This window comes from Pongo pygmaeus, chromosome 2 (genome assembly GCF_028885625.2).
Source record: "Pongo pygmaeus isolate AG05252 chromosome 2, NHGRI_mPonPyg2-v2.0_pri, whole genome shotgun sequence".
NCBI classification, from domain to species: Eukaryota; Metazoa; Chordata; class Mammalia; order Primates; family Hominidae; genus Pongo; species Pongo pygmaeus.
This window is the reverse complement of record NC_085930.1, coordinates 47,061,894-47,080,664: the sequence shown is the minus strand read 5'-3', so window position 1 is coordinate 47,080,664 and position 18,771 is coordinate 47,061,894. Positions and strand designations below refer to the sequence as shown.

Genomic DNA, 18,771 nt, shown 5'->3' with positions numbered 1-18,771 from the left:
CATTAGAAGTGCTATAGATCTTGCAAGTAAACTCTATTTTTTTGGCTGATTAGATGTGTATATTGAGTTTATATTTATTTTTTATTCAAATTATACCACAATATCTAATTTTTAACAGTCAAAAAATGTTAAAGGGTGTTTTCTAATTCTTCTATGGATTTGTCTTAACTGTCAAAAGGACTTCTTACTCTGAGTAAAACAAAGTTTGCTAAATGATGGTTAGCTTCAACAGTTGTAAACTATATGTCTGTCATAATCCAGATTTCTGCTATTATTAGTAGTTACCTACATTTCTCTCTTCCCTTTCAATCTTTTTAAAAAATATTTCTCTTCTGAAAAGTAACTTTTCTCATTTTGGCTAAGATTGTTTGCTTTCTCATACAAAATAGTATCAGCTCAACTTAAGTAAATGGAAAATATTAGTTCAACAGACCTTATGCATTAGAGAGTAATGCAATCACAAAGTTTGCATCAGTTTTAGAAGCTTTGATTATGGAAAGTAGTTACAAGCATTTTAAAGAGGGATGCCTGAATCTCAATCCATAGCTCTCAATTTGGGGAAAACACAGACCCCTTTGAGATTTTGATGAAAGCCACTGACCTTATTCCTATAAAAGTATAAACATGTCCATTTATAAAAACTATACATACCCCCCAAAACCCAAACATAAAACCAAGGACCTTTAAATACTTTTAAGTATTCTCTAGAAATGTTCTATGAATGAATAATAATTCAGGTAATATTAAAGACATACCCAGTTACAGTATTGGGATCATAAATAGAATGGTGTTGTAAATACTGTAAACAAGTTAGTAATTTTTAATCTTTGTCTAGATAAAACAATAAGTAGTGACTGAAAAAGCACATCCAGCTAGTCCCCAACTTATGAAAGTAGCCCCAACCTATGAAGGTAGCCATTCCTGCAAACATGTTTGAAAGTCAAATTTCTGCAAGTTCAAAGTCAAATTTCTGCAAATTTCAACAATTGATGTATGTTTTATGTGAAGAATTCTGTTACCAATGGCTAAAAAAACATGCTGAAATCCTTGATGGTTCCTCCACCCTGGGCTTAGACAATCTGGAAGATAGAGGAGAACCCTCATTAGGAGATGGCCCAAAACATCCCCCTTTTCACCCAAGAATGGGTAAATAAAACTGTACAGCTCTCCCTCCCGTAGGCTGATGACCCTCCCCAGTCTCACTACCGAGGTAATAGCAGCTGGGATATGCTAGGTATATAGAGCCAGGGTAGAAGAAAGAGATCTTGTCTGCTTGCCACCTTCCACTTGCATGTGTGATTTCTCCAGTGCTCCCAGCCACCCTCCCGAGACTGTGATGATACTAATGAGATAGAAAGAGAGAGTGGGGTGGTGCAGAATCATTTGCTGTGGATGGAACCTGTTAGCAAGAAACTACTATACCTCCTTTAGTGCAGGGATTCAGCAGGACTCCCTTGGCATATATGAGGAGGTAAAGTAGATGTAACTGAAGTCTTACCCCAGGCAGGGGGTTTGGAGAATAAGGGGGCTCAGTCACCAAATACATCCCCCCTTTCTCCAGAGATAACTGGCTCTTTCCTAGTGTGACTAACTTGGCAAGCTGCACCCTGTTTCATGTGCGGACCCACTAACCTCATCTGGTGCCCCAAATTGAAAGCTCAAGGGCTTTCTGGCCCTGCCACTTGACTTAGGCTTATTAACTGGACCGAAATTTATATTGGTTTTCATTTGAGAGCTGGTGTTTCCTTCCAAGTCCAGAGACTTCAAATCCCCATCCCCCTCTATAGCATCTTACCCTTGCACTAGTCTCATTTTATATATCCTTTTGCTCTCCTGATTGAGAAAGAACTGGATTTCACACCTAATTAAAAGAGATTGTATTGCCTGCTGTTTCCTTTCTTGCTCATTTTCTCTTGTGAGCCGGCAGCTTTTTATTCTCATGCTAAGTCCTATCCCTGGACCCCTGCAGCTTAAGGGACAGGCAAGAGCAACGTTCCTGCAAAACAGAGAGTCAGGCCCTCTATCCCGAATTCCCCACAGGCAGATTTTCCCTTCGGTACTCACCCCTGCTTTAGCCCCATCTGTGTTGTGCTCTCGCAGAACAGTCACTTAGAATACATGATGACTTTCATTACTGCAGTTCCTTCCATGTTTCGAGGGAATGCCATCACAGGCTGACTCTATATTTTTACTCTAGTGAAAAGGAGGTAAGTTATTATTTTAAAACACAGAGAACTATTTTTATCACTATTTCATTTTGCCATCAGTTTTGTGTTCATAACACTGTGCCTTTTTTATTTTGGGTGGGGAAGAATCCCCAAATACACATGATCACATAATCTATGTAAAGTTTTGTGGTTTTGTACAGTTGATAGGGTTGGGGTTTGGGGGTGTGTGTGTGTGTGTGTGTGTGTGTGTGTGTGTGTGTTTTCTTGAATAGCCCAAATGCCTATTCAGTGCCAATCTAAGAAAGAATAGAGTTAGCATTTTCACACCATTCCTTCCTATACACTCCCTGAATAACCATCTAATCAAGATTTGTTTTCAATGGGGGACAAATCTTCTACAGTAGAGTATTTCAGATTTATTCCATTGGAATCTATACATTAATGCCCATTGGATGAAAAGGACATGCTCACAAAAGCCTGGACTTTGCCTTGCTGTGGCAGAAACTTTTTCCCACTGTATTAGTGTTAAAAATAAAAGAAAGCCTGGGAAAGGAATTGCCTCAGCATTGTGTGCTGGAGGAATGAGGCATGCTTGAATGGGGAGGCAGGGTCCCCCTTCGCATCTGTACTCATATCAGCAAAAACGATTAAGCTTTTCACGGCTGTTCACTGCAGCGTGGGGCCAGTGTACTCAGGGAGATATTTAAGAATTGTGTCTATAAAATTCAACCAGGCATGTCAGATCAGGTTGTGTACGTGTGCCGGTTTAGGTTTGTCTCTGTGGTTTTTAATGAAGTTAGTGGCAATATTATCGCAAGAGTCTTAACTCAGACTATTTAGTAGATAACTTGATTGTTTAGGTGAACTAAATTTGCAATCCAGTTTGGTCAGTTTATACTTTTCTCATGAAATTGTGTGTGTGTGTGATTATGTTTGTTCATTTCTCATCTCTAAAGCAAACTTCGTCATTACTTTCAGTGTCTTTCTTTTTTTTCTGCTGAGAATTAAGATAACTCTCGATCTTTGGGCACTTCAAGTTTCATTCCTCAGTGATCCACTGTTATGTAGTGGAAAAAGCATTAAGAGGCATAGGTTCTAATCCCAACACTGTCTCATGCTACTGTGCAAAACTTTGGGCAAGTCATTTAGACATTTTGAGAGCCTCAACTTTCTCTTATGTGAAATAGTAATAATAAGACTTGTCCTGAAGGGCTGGGCACAGTGGCTCATGCCTGTAATCCCAGCACTTTGGGAGGCTGAGGCAGGCAGATCACCTGAGGTCAGGAGTTTGAGGCCAGCCTGGCCAATATGGTGAAAACCCATCTACTAAAAATACAAAAATTAGGCGGGTGTGGTGGCGGGTGTGGTGATTACGCCTGTAATCCCAGCTACTCAAGAGGCTGAGGCACAAGAATTGCTTAAACCCGGGAGTTGAAGGTTGCAGTGAACTGAGATTGTGCCACTGCACTCCAGCCTGGGCAACAGAGCAAGACTCTGTCAAAAAAAAAAAACAAAAAAAAAAAAACCCTGTCCAAAACACATATAGGATTGTTGTAAGGAATAAATGAGATGTTACATGTAAAAAAGTTGTATACACTGTCAAACACTACATGGATACTAATTATTGTGATAATTGTGATAGAGCTACTTCCCAGAATTATCTGAAAGAAAACCGTCATATATGACATCTCTAATGTTATTGTTGTAACATTGCTATGAGCAAATGTGTGTTTAAAGAGTGTTTTCACTTGTGTAGAAAAAAAATGTTGTAATAAGTCCATCCTATACAGAGATGATCACAGACACAACCAGTTTTACTGCTTATTGTTTTACTTAAATGAAAGAGACCTTAGTTATAGTAAAATTGTATATAGAAAATTCTAAACCATAGTGCCAGTTAGTTAGTTGTCTTACTTCTTGCGCTGTGACATCTAAAAAAATAAGTTCTTTAAGTTAGACAACTGAGGCTATGTCAAAGCATCACAGCCTAAAAACATGAAAGCCATGCTAAATCACGGATAGGTATAAAAGTAGCTGGAGGTAGTAGTGGACAAAGCCTTTCACACAGCTTTACAACAGAGCCATGGATCCCTAAGGGCCAGACCTCAGTAAAGGGCAAACTATGCAATATAATGAAGCAGTTAAGAGGGTGAACTCTAGAGCCAGACTGCCTGGGTTTAAATGCCAGTGTACCAGCAATTGCCTGTGTGTACTTGAGCAAGTTTCTTAGTTTCTCTCACCTCAGTTTCCTCATCTGTAAAATGGGAATAATATCATCTGCTCCCCATGGTTGCTGTAAGATTAAATGAAATCATATACATAAAGCAGGTGAATAGTAACCCCTAAAAAATGTTCTCTTGTGATTACTATTATGGTATGTATGTATGGTGAACTCAGCAAGAACTTGAAATTTGGTCTGCTGCTGATTGAGTTCCTGAACAGCCCTTCCTGGGTTATTTATGCCTTCCTTTGGGCCATATTTTGTGTTAACATGGTTACAGGGGATTCACCTTAATTATTTAATCTGGCAAAGAGAACTTGTCTTATATAAGTAAAAACGATGGAATCTGTAGCCTAATACAATATTTTAGGCACATAACAGACCTGATAGAGTCAGAACAAGAAAGAATGCTCTTACACAAATTAGTGCAAATTGTATTATTGAACATTTATTAAGTGAAGCTCATACCACCTGAGGGTGACTGAGTGAAGCAAGGTAGAAATGCTCATTGAACTCAGAGTTTCCTGAACAAGTCTTCTATCGCGAGGTAGAGCAGAAAGAGTTTGAGGAGGTAGGACTTCTTCCTATCTGCAGGCTATTACCTCTCAGGTGGCTTCTCACAAGACGGAGAGATTTGGGTCCAGGCCAACAATCAGTGCTTGGGCCATTTGGTTTTAAAAGCCCACTTATTTCACTTTCCCAAGCTGATTGTTCAGTTGTAAAGGCAAGAATGGAGAATCTGATTGAAGAATTATTTGGAGGGGGATTCTCTAGAGCCATCTGAGAGGTGAGCTAGAAAAATAGAAAAGCCCTAAGATCTACTGCTGTAGCCACCTGTTTTCTTTCTCATTCTGAATCCAAATCTTATCAATAGTATCCCTTGTCATAACAGCCTACGTTATAGGGTGGCGCTGAGTCAGACTATCTGCAGCCTCCACATAGCTGTTGCCTTCCTCCTGGGAGCTGTTTAATACTTCCCTGTGGCAAGTACATAAAGCACCCTGTTACCCAAGGAGATCATATATCCCACTTCTGGTTTACTCCTGCTATCCTGGCCTAATTATTAACAATGCTCTCTTTCACTCTTGAAAGTGCCCTGTTTGCATAATAAATATGATCACCAATGTACTCTAGTCTCCTGGGTCAGAACTGCCATCTCTGACCTTTTTAACATTCCTCCTTCATTAAGCCTCAGAAAATTCAGAAAACCTTCCATATCACATGCAACCACCCTAGAAACTGCTCAAACAGGTTGTCAGAGATGACAAGAAGAATGAGTAGATACAGAAAGCAGCCATGGAGTGCCCCTTTAGCTAGCAGATTGCTTTCTGTAGCCCATCCATCATCCGGAAAGCATGATCATGACTGTTTGGTAGACATCTTAGTCTGGGTTGAATTTTCCAAGAATTTTTGCATACATGGTGTGGGTTTTGATAATATGCCATATGACTTAATAGGAAGGGGGTTTATTTGTTAACTATGAATATGGTCACTGTGTATGAATAAAATAAGGGACTTTGATAAGTTGGGGGAAATGTAAACTTTCCCAAAGAATCTGGGCTTAGGCCTGTCTAAAGTGAAGGCAAAGTAAATAAATACATAAATAAAAATAAAGTGGAGGTATAGTGTTCCATAAGAACAAGTCTTCCATTTGCCTTTCAGTTCTTTGCTGAAGCTGTAGGAATAGCAGGCAAACAAACCATCTGGTTATTAGGCCACTCGACCTCAGCCGAAGCTCTGGGGAGTTAATATGGATACCCAAAATGGCTGCTGCACTAAGGCCGGAATTGGAGCAAAATTCAAGGTCCTTTTCCCTCAGGCCATCGTACCTACAGCTTGTATGCCGCAGCCTATCCATCTCCCCGCTTGCGTATGTAAGGGCAGTGCTTCTAGGAGCCATGAGCATTACTCACCTGAAACCTAGGTGTTAGGAATGCAGCCAGCTAGATCTGACCCATGCCCTGTTTTGTGTCTGCGTTGACATGCTGCAGGTGACATCAGTTGCAAGGGGATGACCGAGCGCATTCACAGCATCAACCTTCACAACTTCAGCAATTCCGTGCTCGAGACCCTCAACGAGCAGCGCAACCGTGGCCACTTCTGTGACGTAACGGTGCGCATCCACGGGAGCATGCTGCGCGCACACCGCTGCGTGCTGGCAGCCGGCAGCCCCTTCTTCCAGGACAAACTGCTGCTTGGCTACAGCGACATCGAGATCCCGTCGGTGGTGTCAGTGCAGTCAGTGCAAAAGCTCATTGACTTCATGTACAGCGGCGTGCTACGGGTCTCGCAGTCGGAAGCTCTGCAGATCCTCACGGCCGCCAGCATCCTGCAGATCAAAACAGTCATCGACGAGTGCACGCGCATCGTGTCACAGAACGTGGGCGATGTGTTCCCGGGGATCCAGGACTCGGGCCAGGACACGCCGCGAGGCACTCCCGAGTCAGGCACATCAGGCCAGAGCAGCGACACGGAGTCGGGCTACCTGCAGAGCCACCCACAGCACAGCGTGGACAGGATCTACTCGGCACTCTACGCGTGCTCCATGCAGAATGGCAGCGGCGAGCGCTCTTTTTACAGCGGCGCAGTGGTCAGCCACCACGAGACTGCGCTCGGCCTGCCCCGCGACCACCACATGGAAGATCCCAGCTGGATCACACGCATCCATGAGCGCTCGCAGCAGATGGAGCGCTACCTGTCCACCACCCCCGAGACCACGCACTGCCGCAAGCAGCCCCGGCCTGTGCGTATCCAGACCCTAGTGGGCAACATCCACATCAAGCAGGAGATGGAGGACGATTACGACTACTACGGACAACAAAGGGTGCAGATCCTAGAACGCAATGAATCCGAGGAGTGCACGGAAGACACAGACCAGGCCGAGGGCACGGAGAGTGAGCCCAAAGGTGAAAGCTTCGACTCGGGCGTCAGCTCCTCCATAGGCACCGAGCCTGACTCGGTGGAGCAGCAGTTTGGGCCTGGGGCGGCGCGGGACAGCCAGGCTGAACCCGCCCAACCCGAGCAGGCTGCAGAAGCCCCCGCCGAGGGTGGTCCGCAGACAAACCAGCTAGAAACAGGTGCTTCCTCTCCGGAGAGAAGCAATGAAGTGGAGATGGACAACACTGTTATCACTGTCAGCAACAGCTCCGACAAGAGCGTCCTACAACAGCCTTCGGTCAACACGTCCATCGGGCAGCCATTGCCAAGTACCCAGCTCTACTTACGCCAGACAGAAACCCTCACCAGCAACCTGAGGATGCCTCTGACCTTGACCAGCAACACACAGGTCATTGGCACAGCTGGCAACACCTACCTGCCAGCCCTCTTCACTACCCAGCCCGCGGGCAGTGGCCCCAAGCCTTTCCTCTTCAGCCTGCCACAGCCCCTGGCAGGCCAGCAGACCCAGTTTGTGACAGTGTCCCAGCCCGGCCTGTCGACCTTTACTGCACAGCTGCCAGCGCCACAGCCCCTGGCCTCATCCGCAGGCCACAGCACAGCCAGTGGGCAAGGCGAAAAAAAGCCTTATGAGTGCACTCTCTGCAACAAGACTTTCACCGCCAAACAGAACTACGTCAAGCACATGTTCGTACACACAGGTGAGTGTCGCCCCACCTGGAGGCCTGGCAGCAGGGGCTGAGGGGGCTGTGGGAAGGCAAGGTAAGAGAGCAGGTAGAAAGGAAGGTTTGGGATCATCTTTCAGATTTTAAACAGACCCCACCACAAGCCTCTTCTAGAAACCCCAACTATGTTCCTCCCATCATAAGAACAAAGCACCCTGCCACCAAGAGACACCATCACAGGAACCCTTTATGGAGAAGGGATGTCCTAGGGATGTCCAGACTGCAGAAGAGAAGACTCGGGTCATTATATAAGCCATATTCAAGTATTTGTATTTCAGAGACAGCATATTGTAGTCAGGAAGAGCTTGAGCTCTAGAGCCAGATGGCCTGGGTGTAAATTCAGGCTTAGCCACTACTAAACCTTGTCGCCTTGGAAAAATTACTTAACTTGTCTGTACTTCAGTTTCCTTGTGTATAAAATGAGAATAATCGTGATACGCCTTCCTTATAGTGCTGTTTTGAGAATAAATTAATACATGTGAAGTCTTTAGAGTACTTCCTAGCACATAATAAGTGCTCTATAAGTGGTAGCTATTATTAAGATCATTAAGAGGAGGAGACATTCAGTTTGTATAGTTCGGCTTCAAAAGGTAGAACTAAACCAATGATTGGATGCTATCAGGAGATTCTTTCCACAAAATAAAAGAAAAATTTTGTTAACAATCAGATCTGTTCTAATATCAGATAGACTGCTTTTAAATGGAGTGAGTTTATGTAATTAGACACATTCAAGTAGAGAATGGATGAACATTTTTAGGGATTTTGTACACAGGATTCAGTCATCGAGATGGGCAAGATCGTGTTTCATCCCTGGATTCTATGATTCCAGAGCTAAGATCTTCTGACCTCTCAGCCAGTCCTTTTTCGTAGTCCCATAGTGGGACAGAGATATGGAATTCCCATAGAATTGGGCATTCCATGGATGTGCCTCCATATAAGTGAGCATGTAAGCAATTGTGATTTCACCTAGATTCTCTTGGACCTAAGAATACCTACAACAGTGATGATCATTATATTTGAAATTTTTTTTTTTTTTTTGAGGCAGGGTCTCACTCTGTCACCCAGACTGGAGTGCAGTAGCATGATCTCGGCTCACTGCAGCCTCAACCTCCCAGACTGAAGCAATTCTCCCACTTCAGCCTCCCAAGTAGCTGGGTCTACAGGCACATGCCAACACGCTCATTTAACTTTTTTATTTTTTGTAGAGACAGGGTTTTACCATGTTGCCTAAGCTGGTCTCAAACTCCTGAGCTCAAGCCATCTGCCTGCCTCAGCCTCCCAAAGTTCTGAGATTATAGGCATGAGCCACTGTGCCTGGCCTCAGAATACCCTTATTAAATGACAATTTACCAGGGAAAAGTTACATACTCGAATTCTGATACATGAAAACAAATTAGTTTCTCAAAACAACCTTGTTTCTCAGATCAGCTAGTAGGAATCCAAGAGAGAAGACATAAAACAGCAAAGTTTAGATTGGGGACTGAAGGGAAGGAAAGCAACAGATAGAGGCAAGGCATCAAACATGGAATTGTACAACTGAAATAGAACGTTGCTTAAGATAAACTTTGCCTTCTTTGCAGGGTGATGTAAGTCAGGACATTATGTAAATTAATGTGTGTACTTTTATGAGAATCAGTTTTTAAAGATCACAGTATTCACACTTGCAAATAAACAGAGTGACTCACCACTGAATTTATGAAGAAACTTGGGTAGTTGTAAGTCACTTTGTTTATTTGGGATAAATGTGAATGTACTAATAACCAGAGGTAAATCACAAGAAATTTTCCATATGGTATGGATATCACCATCATTAGGTGAATTAGTCAAATAGTAATGTTTTTGTTTTGTAGCATCTTATGATTTATAGAGTGCTGTCACATAGTTTATATCCTTTCCTCCCCCGGATAGCTGATTTATAAGCCATTAAATTAAGGAACATGGGGGAGGGGTGCAGGAAGGACCATTTGTGAAAGTATCTCCTTAGCCAAAGTTGACTTTGCTGGTCTTGGATCCATAAACATATCTGCTCTCCCCTCTGTACATCTCTTCAAGTACACCTATCAGATATAAAATTCACACATTCTGTTAGATCACATAATAAAATAAGTCTTTAAATTTGCAACATAAAATTTTCAGTGTACTACCAAAAAGTATCTTCATGATGTATAAATACATTTCTCCAGTGGATTCACTGAAGGATTTTGTGGTTAACTGAGAGAACTAGATTTGGATATAAGAAAACCAAGAAAGGATTTGTGCACTCAGACATAGATGCAAAAGCTATAGATAGAGTCATTTTATAAATCTGAGTTATGCTTAAAATGTGGACTTCAGTTTTCTAGTAAATTGTGAACATCCTCAGTAAATTATGAATGTTATTGTAATGGTGTGTATAATATAGCCCCATCTGAAAATAATAATGTGCCTATATCAATCAGGCACCTAATTTAAAAGAAGTAATGCTCTTCCCTTTCATTCCAGAATTATTTGGCAGTGGCAGTTTGGAAATCCTATCAGTCTTTCAAGGCTATTGTCTAACTGAAGGATCCCCTAACCTAACAAAGTTTTAGAACAATTGGTCTAGATTTTCAAAAAACAAGACAGCCGGAACATGTGGAAATAATTCAAGACCTGAGTTCATTGTAGCTCGCATTTCCAAACAAAGTTCTTTTCAATTTCTGGAGAAAACATAAAAAAATGGAGCCTCAAAACTTTCCAAGAGCCCAGTGGAAGTCATAAAAATTCAAAGCAAAAAGTCCAAATGTTAGTATAAAAAGATTCTAGAGAGCACGGGGATACTTGTAAGAGTAGAGTTGGACTCTGTGTTCCCACCCATACTCTAACCAAAAAGAATCCTAAAAAAAAAGAATAGCTTGACAAAGTTAAAAAGAAATTTGAGTTCTGTCCATCACAGCTACTATGCAAACCAGTAGACCTGCAGAGTAACTGTCTTAGCAATTCAGTAACTCCAAAGTTTAATATAGATGGTAGTTGCTTTCAACAACTGCAGAGATAAATTGTGTGTGATGGTACACACCAATAGTCCCAGATACTCAGGAGGCTGAGGCGGGAAGATCACTTGAGCCCAGGAGTTTCGAGGTCAACCTGGGTACCTATCTCTTAAAAAAAAAAAAAAAAAAAAAAAAACTGAAGAGAATCAATTCTAAGATTCAGATTCCAATTAAAATTTGTACTGCTCTATGTTAATGATCCACATGCATGAAAGAAAGTGTTTGGAGCCAGGCATGGTGGCTCATGCCTGTAATCCCAGCACTTTGGGAGGTAAAGGTGGGAGGATCACTTGAGCCCAGGAGTATGAGACCAGCCTGGACAATTTGGCAAGACCCCAGCTCTACAAAAACTATAAAAATTAACCAGGCATGGTGCTGCATGCCTATAGTTCCAACTACTTGGGAGGCTGAAGTGGTCACTTGAGCCCAGGCGGCAGAGGCTGCAGTGAGCGGAGATCACACCACTGCACTCCACCCTGGGCAACATAGCAGGACTCTGTATCAAAAAAGAAAAAAAATCTGTTTGAGACAAAGACGTAGTCCGTCATATTGGCTTTGGAGCTAAGCTCTGCCTTTAAGAATCAAGGAAGCTTTAGTTGTAAAGCATATTTCATAGTGATTATAACCCAAAAATTTAAAGTAGAGGCATAAATGAAAGACGATTGTACTGTAATTAGATGATTTGGATCCAGTTTTGTTTCCTCTAAATGGCTGTGTGTCCTTCAACAAGTCAGTTAATGTCACAACCCTCTATTTCTTTGAGTTTAAAATAAAAATGATTTTTTTCTGCCTTTTGATGTAAACGTATGATGCATGTGAGAGCTTTTCAGAAGAGGCAAAGTGTTACTTAATTAGAAAAATAAAAAATCCTCATCATTATTACTTTTTGCCCCTACTACCCAGGAGACACTTAGTTTCTTTGCTCTATTTCCTGTCTCTGAATAATACACGCTTGACATATGTCCTTCCTCTTTGGAATTTAAACACTGAAACTATTTTATACTCCTTAGATTGCTCTTGAATATTCTTCATAACAAGAATTTTTTTATTCCTTAACAATTTTTATAACAGTAAAAGAAAATTCCTCACCTAACCACTCTTTATCCACTGCTAAACAAACCACGGAGGACTTCCTTATCTCTAGGAGTTTCTTTCATTCACTTACTGCAGCTTCATAAAAGTTGTGAGAAAGGAAACTAAGAGTTAAGGGCATGTTTGAAAGCAACAGAATTAGAGAGAAAAAAACAAAGATAATACAAACCGTCCTGTCACGGAAGAAAGCAGCGCTCCCCTCTACCCCCTTCCATCAAGAGAAAAAAGCAGAAGTCAAATAAAGGAATGGAAATGAAAGGGAAAGACAGAGAATACAAGAAGGATAAGCCTTGGTGTCAACGTGGATATGGAAAGCAAGCAATAGGGCAGATTCAAAGATAACCCTGGAGCAGTGTGATCCCCACAATAGCAGCATGCAAATTATGTTCCCCCACGCTTCACCCCCACCCCAGACATCCTAAATCAGAAACTCAGGCGATGGAGCCCAGCAATCTGTGTAACAAGCCCTGGTTCATGCTGAAGTTGAGAATCAATCCCCTAAAGAGGTGAGCCTGGGTAATTAGAAGAATGGCATCAGGTTGCTTTTGTTACATAACATTTTTTAAAATTCCACTAATAAGAATCTGTTTAGAAAAAGTAAATCAAAATTATGGATCAAAGCTTGATTTTGTAGTGGATAAATTATATCACAGAAACTAATCACTCACATATAAGAGGTAAGTTGAGTCTTCCAAATTACATAGGTCACATGGCAAATGTATCCCTTCTGGTATTTAGCAGTACTGACTTGTATTATTCATATCATCATGTATTATCTTTACACCTTCCCTTTAGAATGTAAACTCTGTGAGAGCAGAAACACACACACACAGAGACATACATTTCACACACATATATATACATGTATATCACACTTTCATATGCCCATTCATTTGGTCAATGCGCACATTCGCCGAAAACCACCTGATCTCCAAAAACTATTGAAATAAAATAAATAAAAGAAAATTTTAAAATGTGAACACGCTTTCCAGGAGAATTTAATTCAAGGGACTTATACACAGATACATTCTTTTCACAGCAAGAGTTTTAAATTTCTTTGTTTTTTCTCTTTTTTTATTCGCTAGAGAATATATTGTACACATATCTGTGTTCACACTTTTGTGTTTTTTTTTACCCACAAGAGATAAATGTTTTGGCGTTTTCTGAATCATATTATCAACAGCCCGTTCATTGGCGACTGTTTTTAGCCCATTGGTATCTTCTGCACATATGGTAATTTTGCTTATTACTTTGAGAAGGTCAGCTATTTCAGCCGTGAATTCAATGTAAATAGACATAGTAACAATAGTAGCATAACAATGTTGGTGATTGGGCCATAATAGTCATATGAAGATAATGTGTTAATCCTCATATGGAGCTTGGACTATTAATTATATCAAGTCAGTGGGTGTAAAGTAACAAGTATAAGGCTTGGAGTGAGAAGGCCATGATATTACCACTTTCTAACTGAGTGACTTCGGCTAAGTTCTATAACTGACCTAAGCCTCAGTTTTTCAGATCTGTAGTACTTACTTTACGTGATTGCTCTGTGAATTGAATAACGTAATTTATGTGAAAACACTTAATTATGAATGCTGTAAAACTATCAAAGCCATTAATATGTGTTATAGTAGCATCATACATTTTGCAGCATAATCCAGAGAACAAGGAATTGTTAACAACAGAGAGGAAGATAATCTGGTTGGGCTAGTATTACACTCTCAGGTGTTACTGACTTCTTAGATGACCTTCAAGATGTCAGTCAGTACAACTCCCTACTTGGAGATACTATTTTCTGGGGATGTTAATATCCACTCTATTCACAAAATTTTAAGGAAAGTCAAGTAGCATGGATGAAACTGTCCAAAGTTCTGCTTAAAACTAAAATATCTTAGTTGTCACTGAAGCCACAGATATTTTGTGAATGCAGCATGTTCCCAATAGGCAGTCCCTCTTAGCCTCACAGTCCAAACTAGCAACAGGATCACATCCCAGGGAATGAACAGAAAGGCTGGCAGGCAATCACACCACTGATATCTCAGGTGTGTGGGCCCCCCATTTTTTTTTTGAGATGGAGTCTCACTCTGTCGCCCAGGCTGGAGTGCAGTGGTGCCATCTCTGCTCACTTCAACCTCCACCTCCCGGGTTCAAGTGATTCTCCTGCCTCAGCCTCCTGAGTACCTGGGATTACAGGTACCCACCACCACGCCCAGCTAATTTTTTGTATTTTTAGTAAAGATGTGGTTTCACCATGTTAGTAAGGCCAGTCTCGGCCTCCTGACCTCAGGTGATCCACCTGCCTCAGCCTCCCAAGGTACGGGGATCACAGGCGCGAGCCATGGCGCCCGGCCATGTGGGCCTCCTTTTAAACAGATGTCTCTTGATGGAGACTAGACTCTGCAGCCAGTAAAAGCTGCGTATGATTCCATCTGAATGTACTTCCATTGTTAATATGGAACCTTCCCCATTTTCTGGTTGTGTCTTGATGTTCCCCATTCAGAGGACCTGCACTTTCAAGTATTCCTTCTGCTTTCCTCACCAGTGGCCACCTTCCGCTACCCACCTTCTCCTCTTTCTCCTCCTTCCTTGCTGCCTGCTGTCTCATCAAGCACCCTGTCTTGGTTTTTTGACCTGTCACTGTACTCACGAATGAGGAGGGCATTGTACTAGGGCAGATGATGGGGAGGCAGAGAGGACAGGAGAGTCAGGTAGGAACAGTGCTTCTGAAAAATCTCCTGATAACAGCATTCATTGTCCTTTTCACAGCTCAGGAGAAACCTTGGTTAAAATGAGGGGAAAAAAATCAGTAGAATAAGTGGGTTCTTGCTGAGCCCCCAGTGCAAGAGGTTCCTATTCAAAATTGGAGTGTCTTTACCCATTAGGATGGCTTTTACTTGAACTTTGTGAGCTTCGGGCGGAACCCTCTGCATCTTCTAACCTAAGCAGGATCTTTCTTCCTTTTTTTTTTTTTTTTTTTTTTTCACTTTTCAGTCATGGTAGAGTTCGTGTCAGAGCTGGTCCATGAGAAGAAGGTGATGAGCAGACATTGAAAAATTGAGAAAAACGTATACTTTTACCACGCCCAACACCCTTGGCAAGGCAGTAAAGGGCACTGCCTCCCCCTCAGTTTCTTCCCTTGCTGTTTGGTTTCTGTGCCTCCACTGCTCAGTCACAGGTTTCCTAGGAAATCCTCTGTCCATGCTCTGTGCTGACATTTTATCCATATACCACTTCTTGCCATTCGCATGTGTAACTGAGAGAGTAGACTATACCCTTAACTCTGAATTACATACTATATGCAATATAATCACTTGTTTTACTGATTATCTGAAATAATTTTTTAAAAATTCAGGATTGACTTCCATATGCCATGCAAGTCATTTCGCAGTTGGTTTCATTTATCCTTGGTTCCTTTGTGATGAATGGAACAGTTTAATTTTTCTTAAAATGACCACATGCTCTGTACTAAGTGCTTTATCTCTTCAATTTTCAAAACACCTTTTCGAGACAGGTACTTACTATATTATTCTCAAGTTATAGATAAGGAAACTGAGGCTTATAGAGGTTAAATGACATGCCCAAGTCACTCAGCCAAGGAAATGGAATTCATATCTGACTCCTACATCTGTATAGGCCCAAAATGGATCATTTAAAGTGAAGGAACTTATATGACCTTCCCCTTGATGTTATAATTCAATTATCCACTTTTTACTTTGTGTCTCCTTCTGACAAATCAGACTTGCCATTCCTGACCATAGGCTTAAACCTGGAAAACCATCTCTGACCATTTATCTTCACTTTTTATTTCTTTACTTGGAGAGCAACAATCGACAGGCCTCATCCATTTTATGTATAATGTCTAAAGCCATTTTGGGATTGCTGTAAGTAATATGCAAGAAAATAGTGGGAAAAAAATTTTTCTTAAAACACAATCATTCATTCCTGCTGAGTGACTGCGTTTCAAATTCATACAGAGGTGAAAATTGTGAGCACCTCACTAATCTGAAAATATGCCCCATTTAGTAAGACAGTTTCTGAAATACCTACACTCCACCATCACAGCACCTTAATAATTATAGAGAGCACCTTCCTTTAAGGAGCTCCCAAGTGCTTTGCAAACATTTCTCTTTATTAAGTAACATACCATTGTTCTGTGGCAGGGAAGGGAACAGGATACTTTGTCTTATTTAAAATGTGAGACTGTTAATGCATTCAGTGACTAAGTAGCTTGCCCTTGGGTCATTCATTGACAAGGCCAGGACTAGAGTCCTCAGGGATTGCAGTCCACCATGGACTCAGGACCACTAAATCCACAAAGGACCATGTGCAAGTGCCTGGTCCAACTCTTCACATACAGAAAATGAAATAAACCCAGAGAAATGAAAACACTTAAAAAGCCCAGGGTCACATGGATAATTAATGGTAGAACCAATACTACATGCACACAAACAACATACCTATGTATGCTATGGAGAGAAACATGACAACTGTGAAGAATCAATTTATAGACAGATTAGAAGAGTGTGAAAAAGGCTTCATCAGTGACCTTGCCTTGAGGAAAAACACGCAGAAGGTGAAAGTTTCAAACAGCAGAGCATTTTAACATAGGTGAAGTTTCAACTTCTTAGCAGCCAGAATACCATCTGGAATTTAAGGCACGCTTCCCATAAAAGGTGACAGGTGGACACGTTTTAAATGATAGTTGGCCAGCCTATCATAGCCTCTATAAATTGTCTGAAAGCATGGGGATAGCAAAGACCAGCTGACTTCCAGGCATGTTTACAGCTGACAGAAATGTTTCAGCTAAAAACATGCATGACTGTCTCTCTTAGGGAATCTCTCACTTCAAAAAAAAAAAGGTACCAATGTAAGCACTATGCATAGACTGAAGTCTTCAGCAAATCGAGATTATTAGCAATGAGGCTTCCCTAACCTTTCCTGTTTTAATCTAAAAGTAAAATTATCTTCTAACCCTGTGATCTTATGCATCATACTGTCTGGTCAGTGTGCTTCAAAACATATCTGTTTATGTTTGAAAACACAACAACAACAAATTCCTGATGAGAGAAAGTTTAATAAAATGGATCATGCACATACAGCACTTAATACCAACCCTGCTACATAGTCAGCACTTAATACCAACCTTGCTTCATAGTAAGCACTCAATACGTGGTGATTGTTTTCGTTGCTGCTCTTACCATAATACATCAAAGCTCTCCTATTTCATAATGGGAAAAAAGGAAAAACAGTCAAGGCATATATTTTAAGTGGAAGTTAACTCAAATTTTAAAAGACTTCTTACCTTGTTGCATAGTCCAAATGTTGAAATATTACCCTAAAGAGTTTCAGAGGCTTTGGGTTTTAGTTTGGATCCTAAAAGAGTATGTGGAAGAAGGACTTTTTTCTCTGAGGTGAGGGCCTACACTGGGCAGTCAGGAATGAGGCGGTAGAGATGGACCAAACACGCAGTTCATCTCACCTGTCAGGAGCAGAGCTGAGAACAAACAGCACAAAGAAAACAAGTCTTTAAGTAATTATCTTAAAGAGATGCCACGGACCCATGGACTTTAAGAATACTCATGCACTGAGTATTACTACTTACCTTACTGTTTGTAACAAACTTGATCATTTGGTTTCTAAGCCAAACCAAAGCAGTAAACTGAGGAGAAACAAGGGTTTCTGCCAACAGGCTGAGAGCAAAGGAGGACGCAGGAAAACTATTTTAAAAATTGACCCAAGAGTTCAAAAAGCATATGGAAGCATTTAATGGGGATGGGAGGTATCCTTGTAATAAGAATACCATGCATGTATTCCCACACTGCTCTTGGTGGTCTGCAAAGTGATTTCATATGTATTTTATGTCAACACCAGCACAATGAGGTAAGTAGGATTGTATACCTCAGAGGCATTTGGTGATTTGTCAGAGTGGAGTGGAGTGTGTTGGTGCCCGGATTTGAATAGGACCATTTGAGTCTGATATCATCATGTTGCCCACCGCCTACTCAGCCTCTACACCCAATGAGGCCAATCTGCAGCTCACTACAGTCAATAGAGAACAGGCAATTAACCCTTAAATTATATTTTAGAAAGATTTCTGTCTAAAGTAGATAAACTTGAAAGTATAGCTCTTCAAAATAATGTATTCCTATGTTGGCAAATATTTTCCAAACTCACAATCAACACACAGGTGTATTTCTTAGACTACTAGAAGTGGGGACTTTCCCCAAGGAACCAAGCTATAGTGACGAATATCCTTAGTTCTCAAGGATTCTAGAGCACCCCATGTCTCCAAAGATCTTTCTTCTCTCTTACTTCTTCTATTTGTTTGATAATGTTAATGGGAAACACTAAATCCCCTAATGAGGACACTGAAAGTGACCCCCTTCAAAAGTAGCCCTCCCTTTTCCACGGAGTGACCTTGAAGACTTTTAGTGGGGAATATCTGGTAGCTTTCCAAGAAAGCCGTTTTATGGCATAGGGAAATGGAAAACAAAACCGTCCTGGCATCACCATAAAGCAAAATTTCTCTGCACATGAGAGGCTAGGAGGGCCTGGATTTTTCCAATCAAGGATGATCCATTAAGCAATCAGATTTTATTTTTTTAATTGTTTTGTTTTTCTTTTTTGTTGTCTTGTTTTTCTGTCCTTCATTCTCCATC

At 41.2% G+C, this 18,771-nt stretch overlaps 1 protein-coding gene across 12 annotated transcripts in view; it reads left to right on the top strand.

Annotated features, from left to right (window-relative positions):
- The window catches only part of ZBTB20 (zinc finger and BTB domain containing 20), an 838,685-nt gene that overhangs the window by 794,606 nt on the left and 25,308 nt on the right, over positions 1-18,771 (top strand). For 11 of the 12 annotated variants that reach the window (XM_054482786.2, XM_054482788.2, XM_054482789.2 and 8 more), the window contains one exon: positions 6,381-7,985. In XM_054482786.2, the coding sequence (XP_054338761.1) occupies positions 6,381-7,985 (1,605 nt within the window). Of the gene's footprint in view, positions 1-6,380; positions 8,187-18,771 lie in introns of those variants that run through there. The other variant, XM_054482803.2, reaches the window with a different exon arrangement.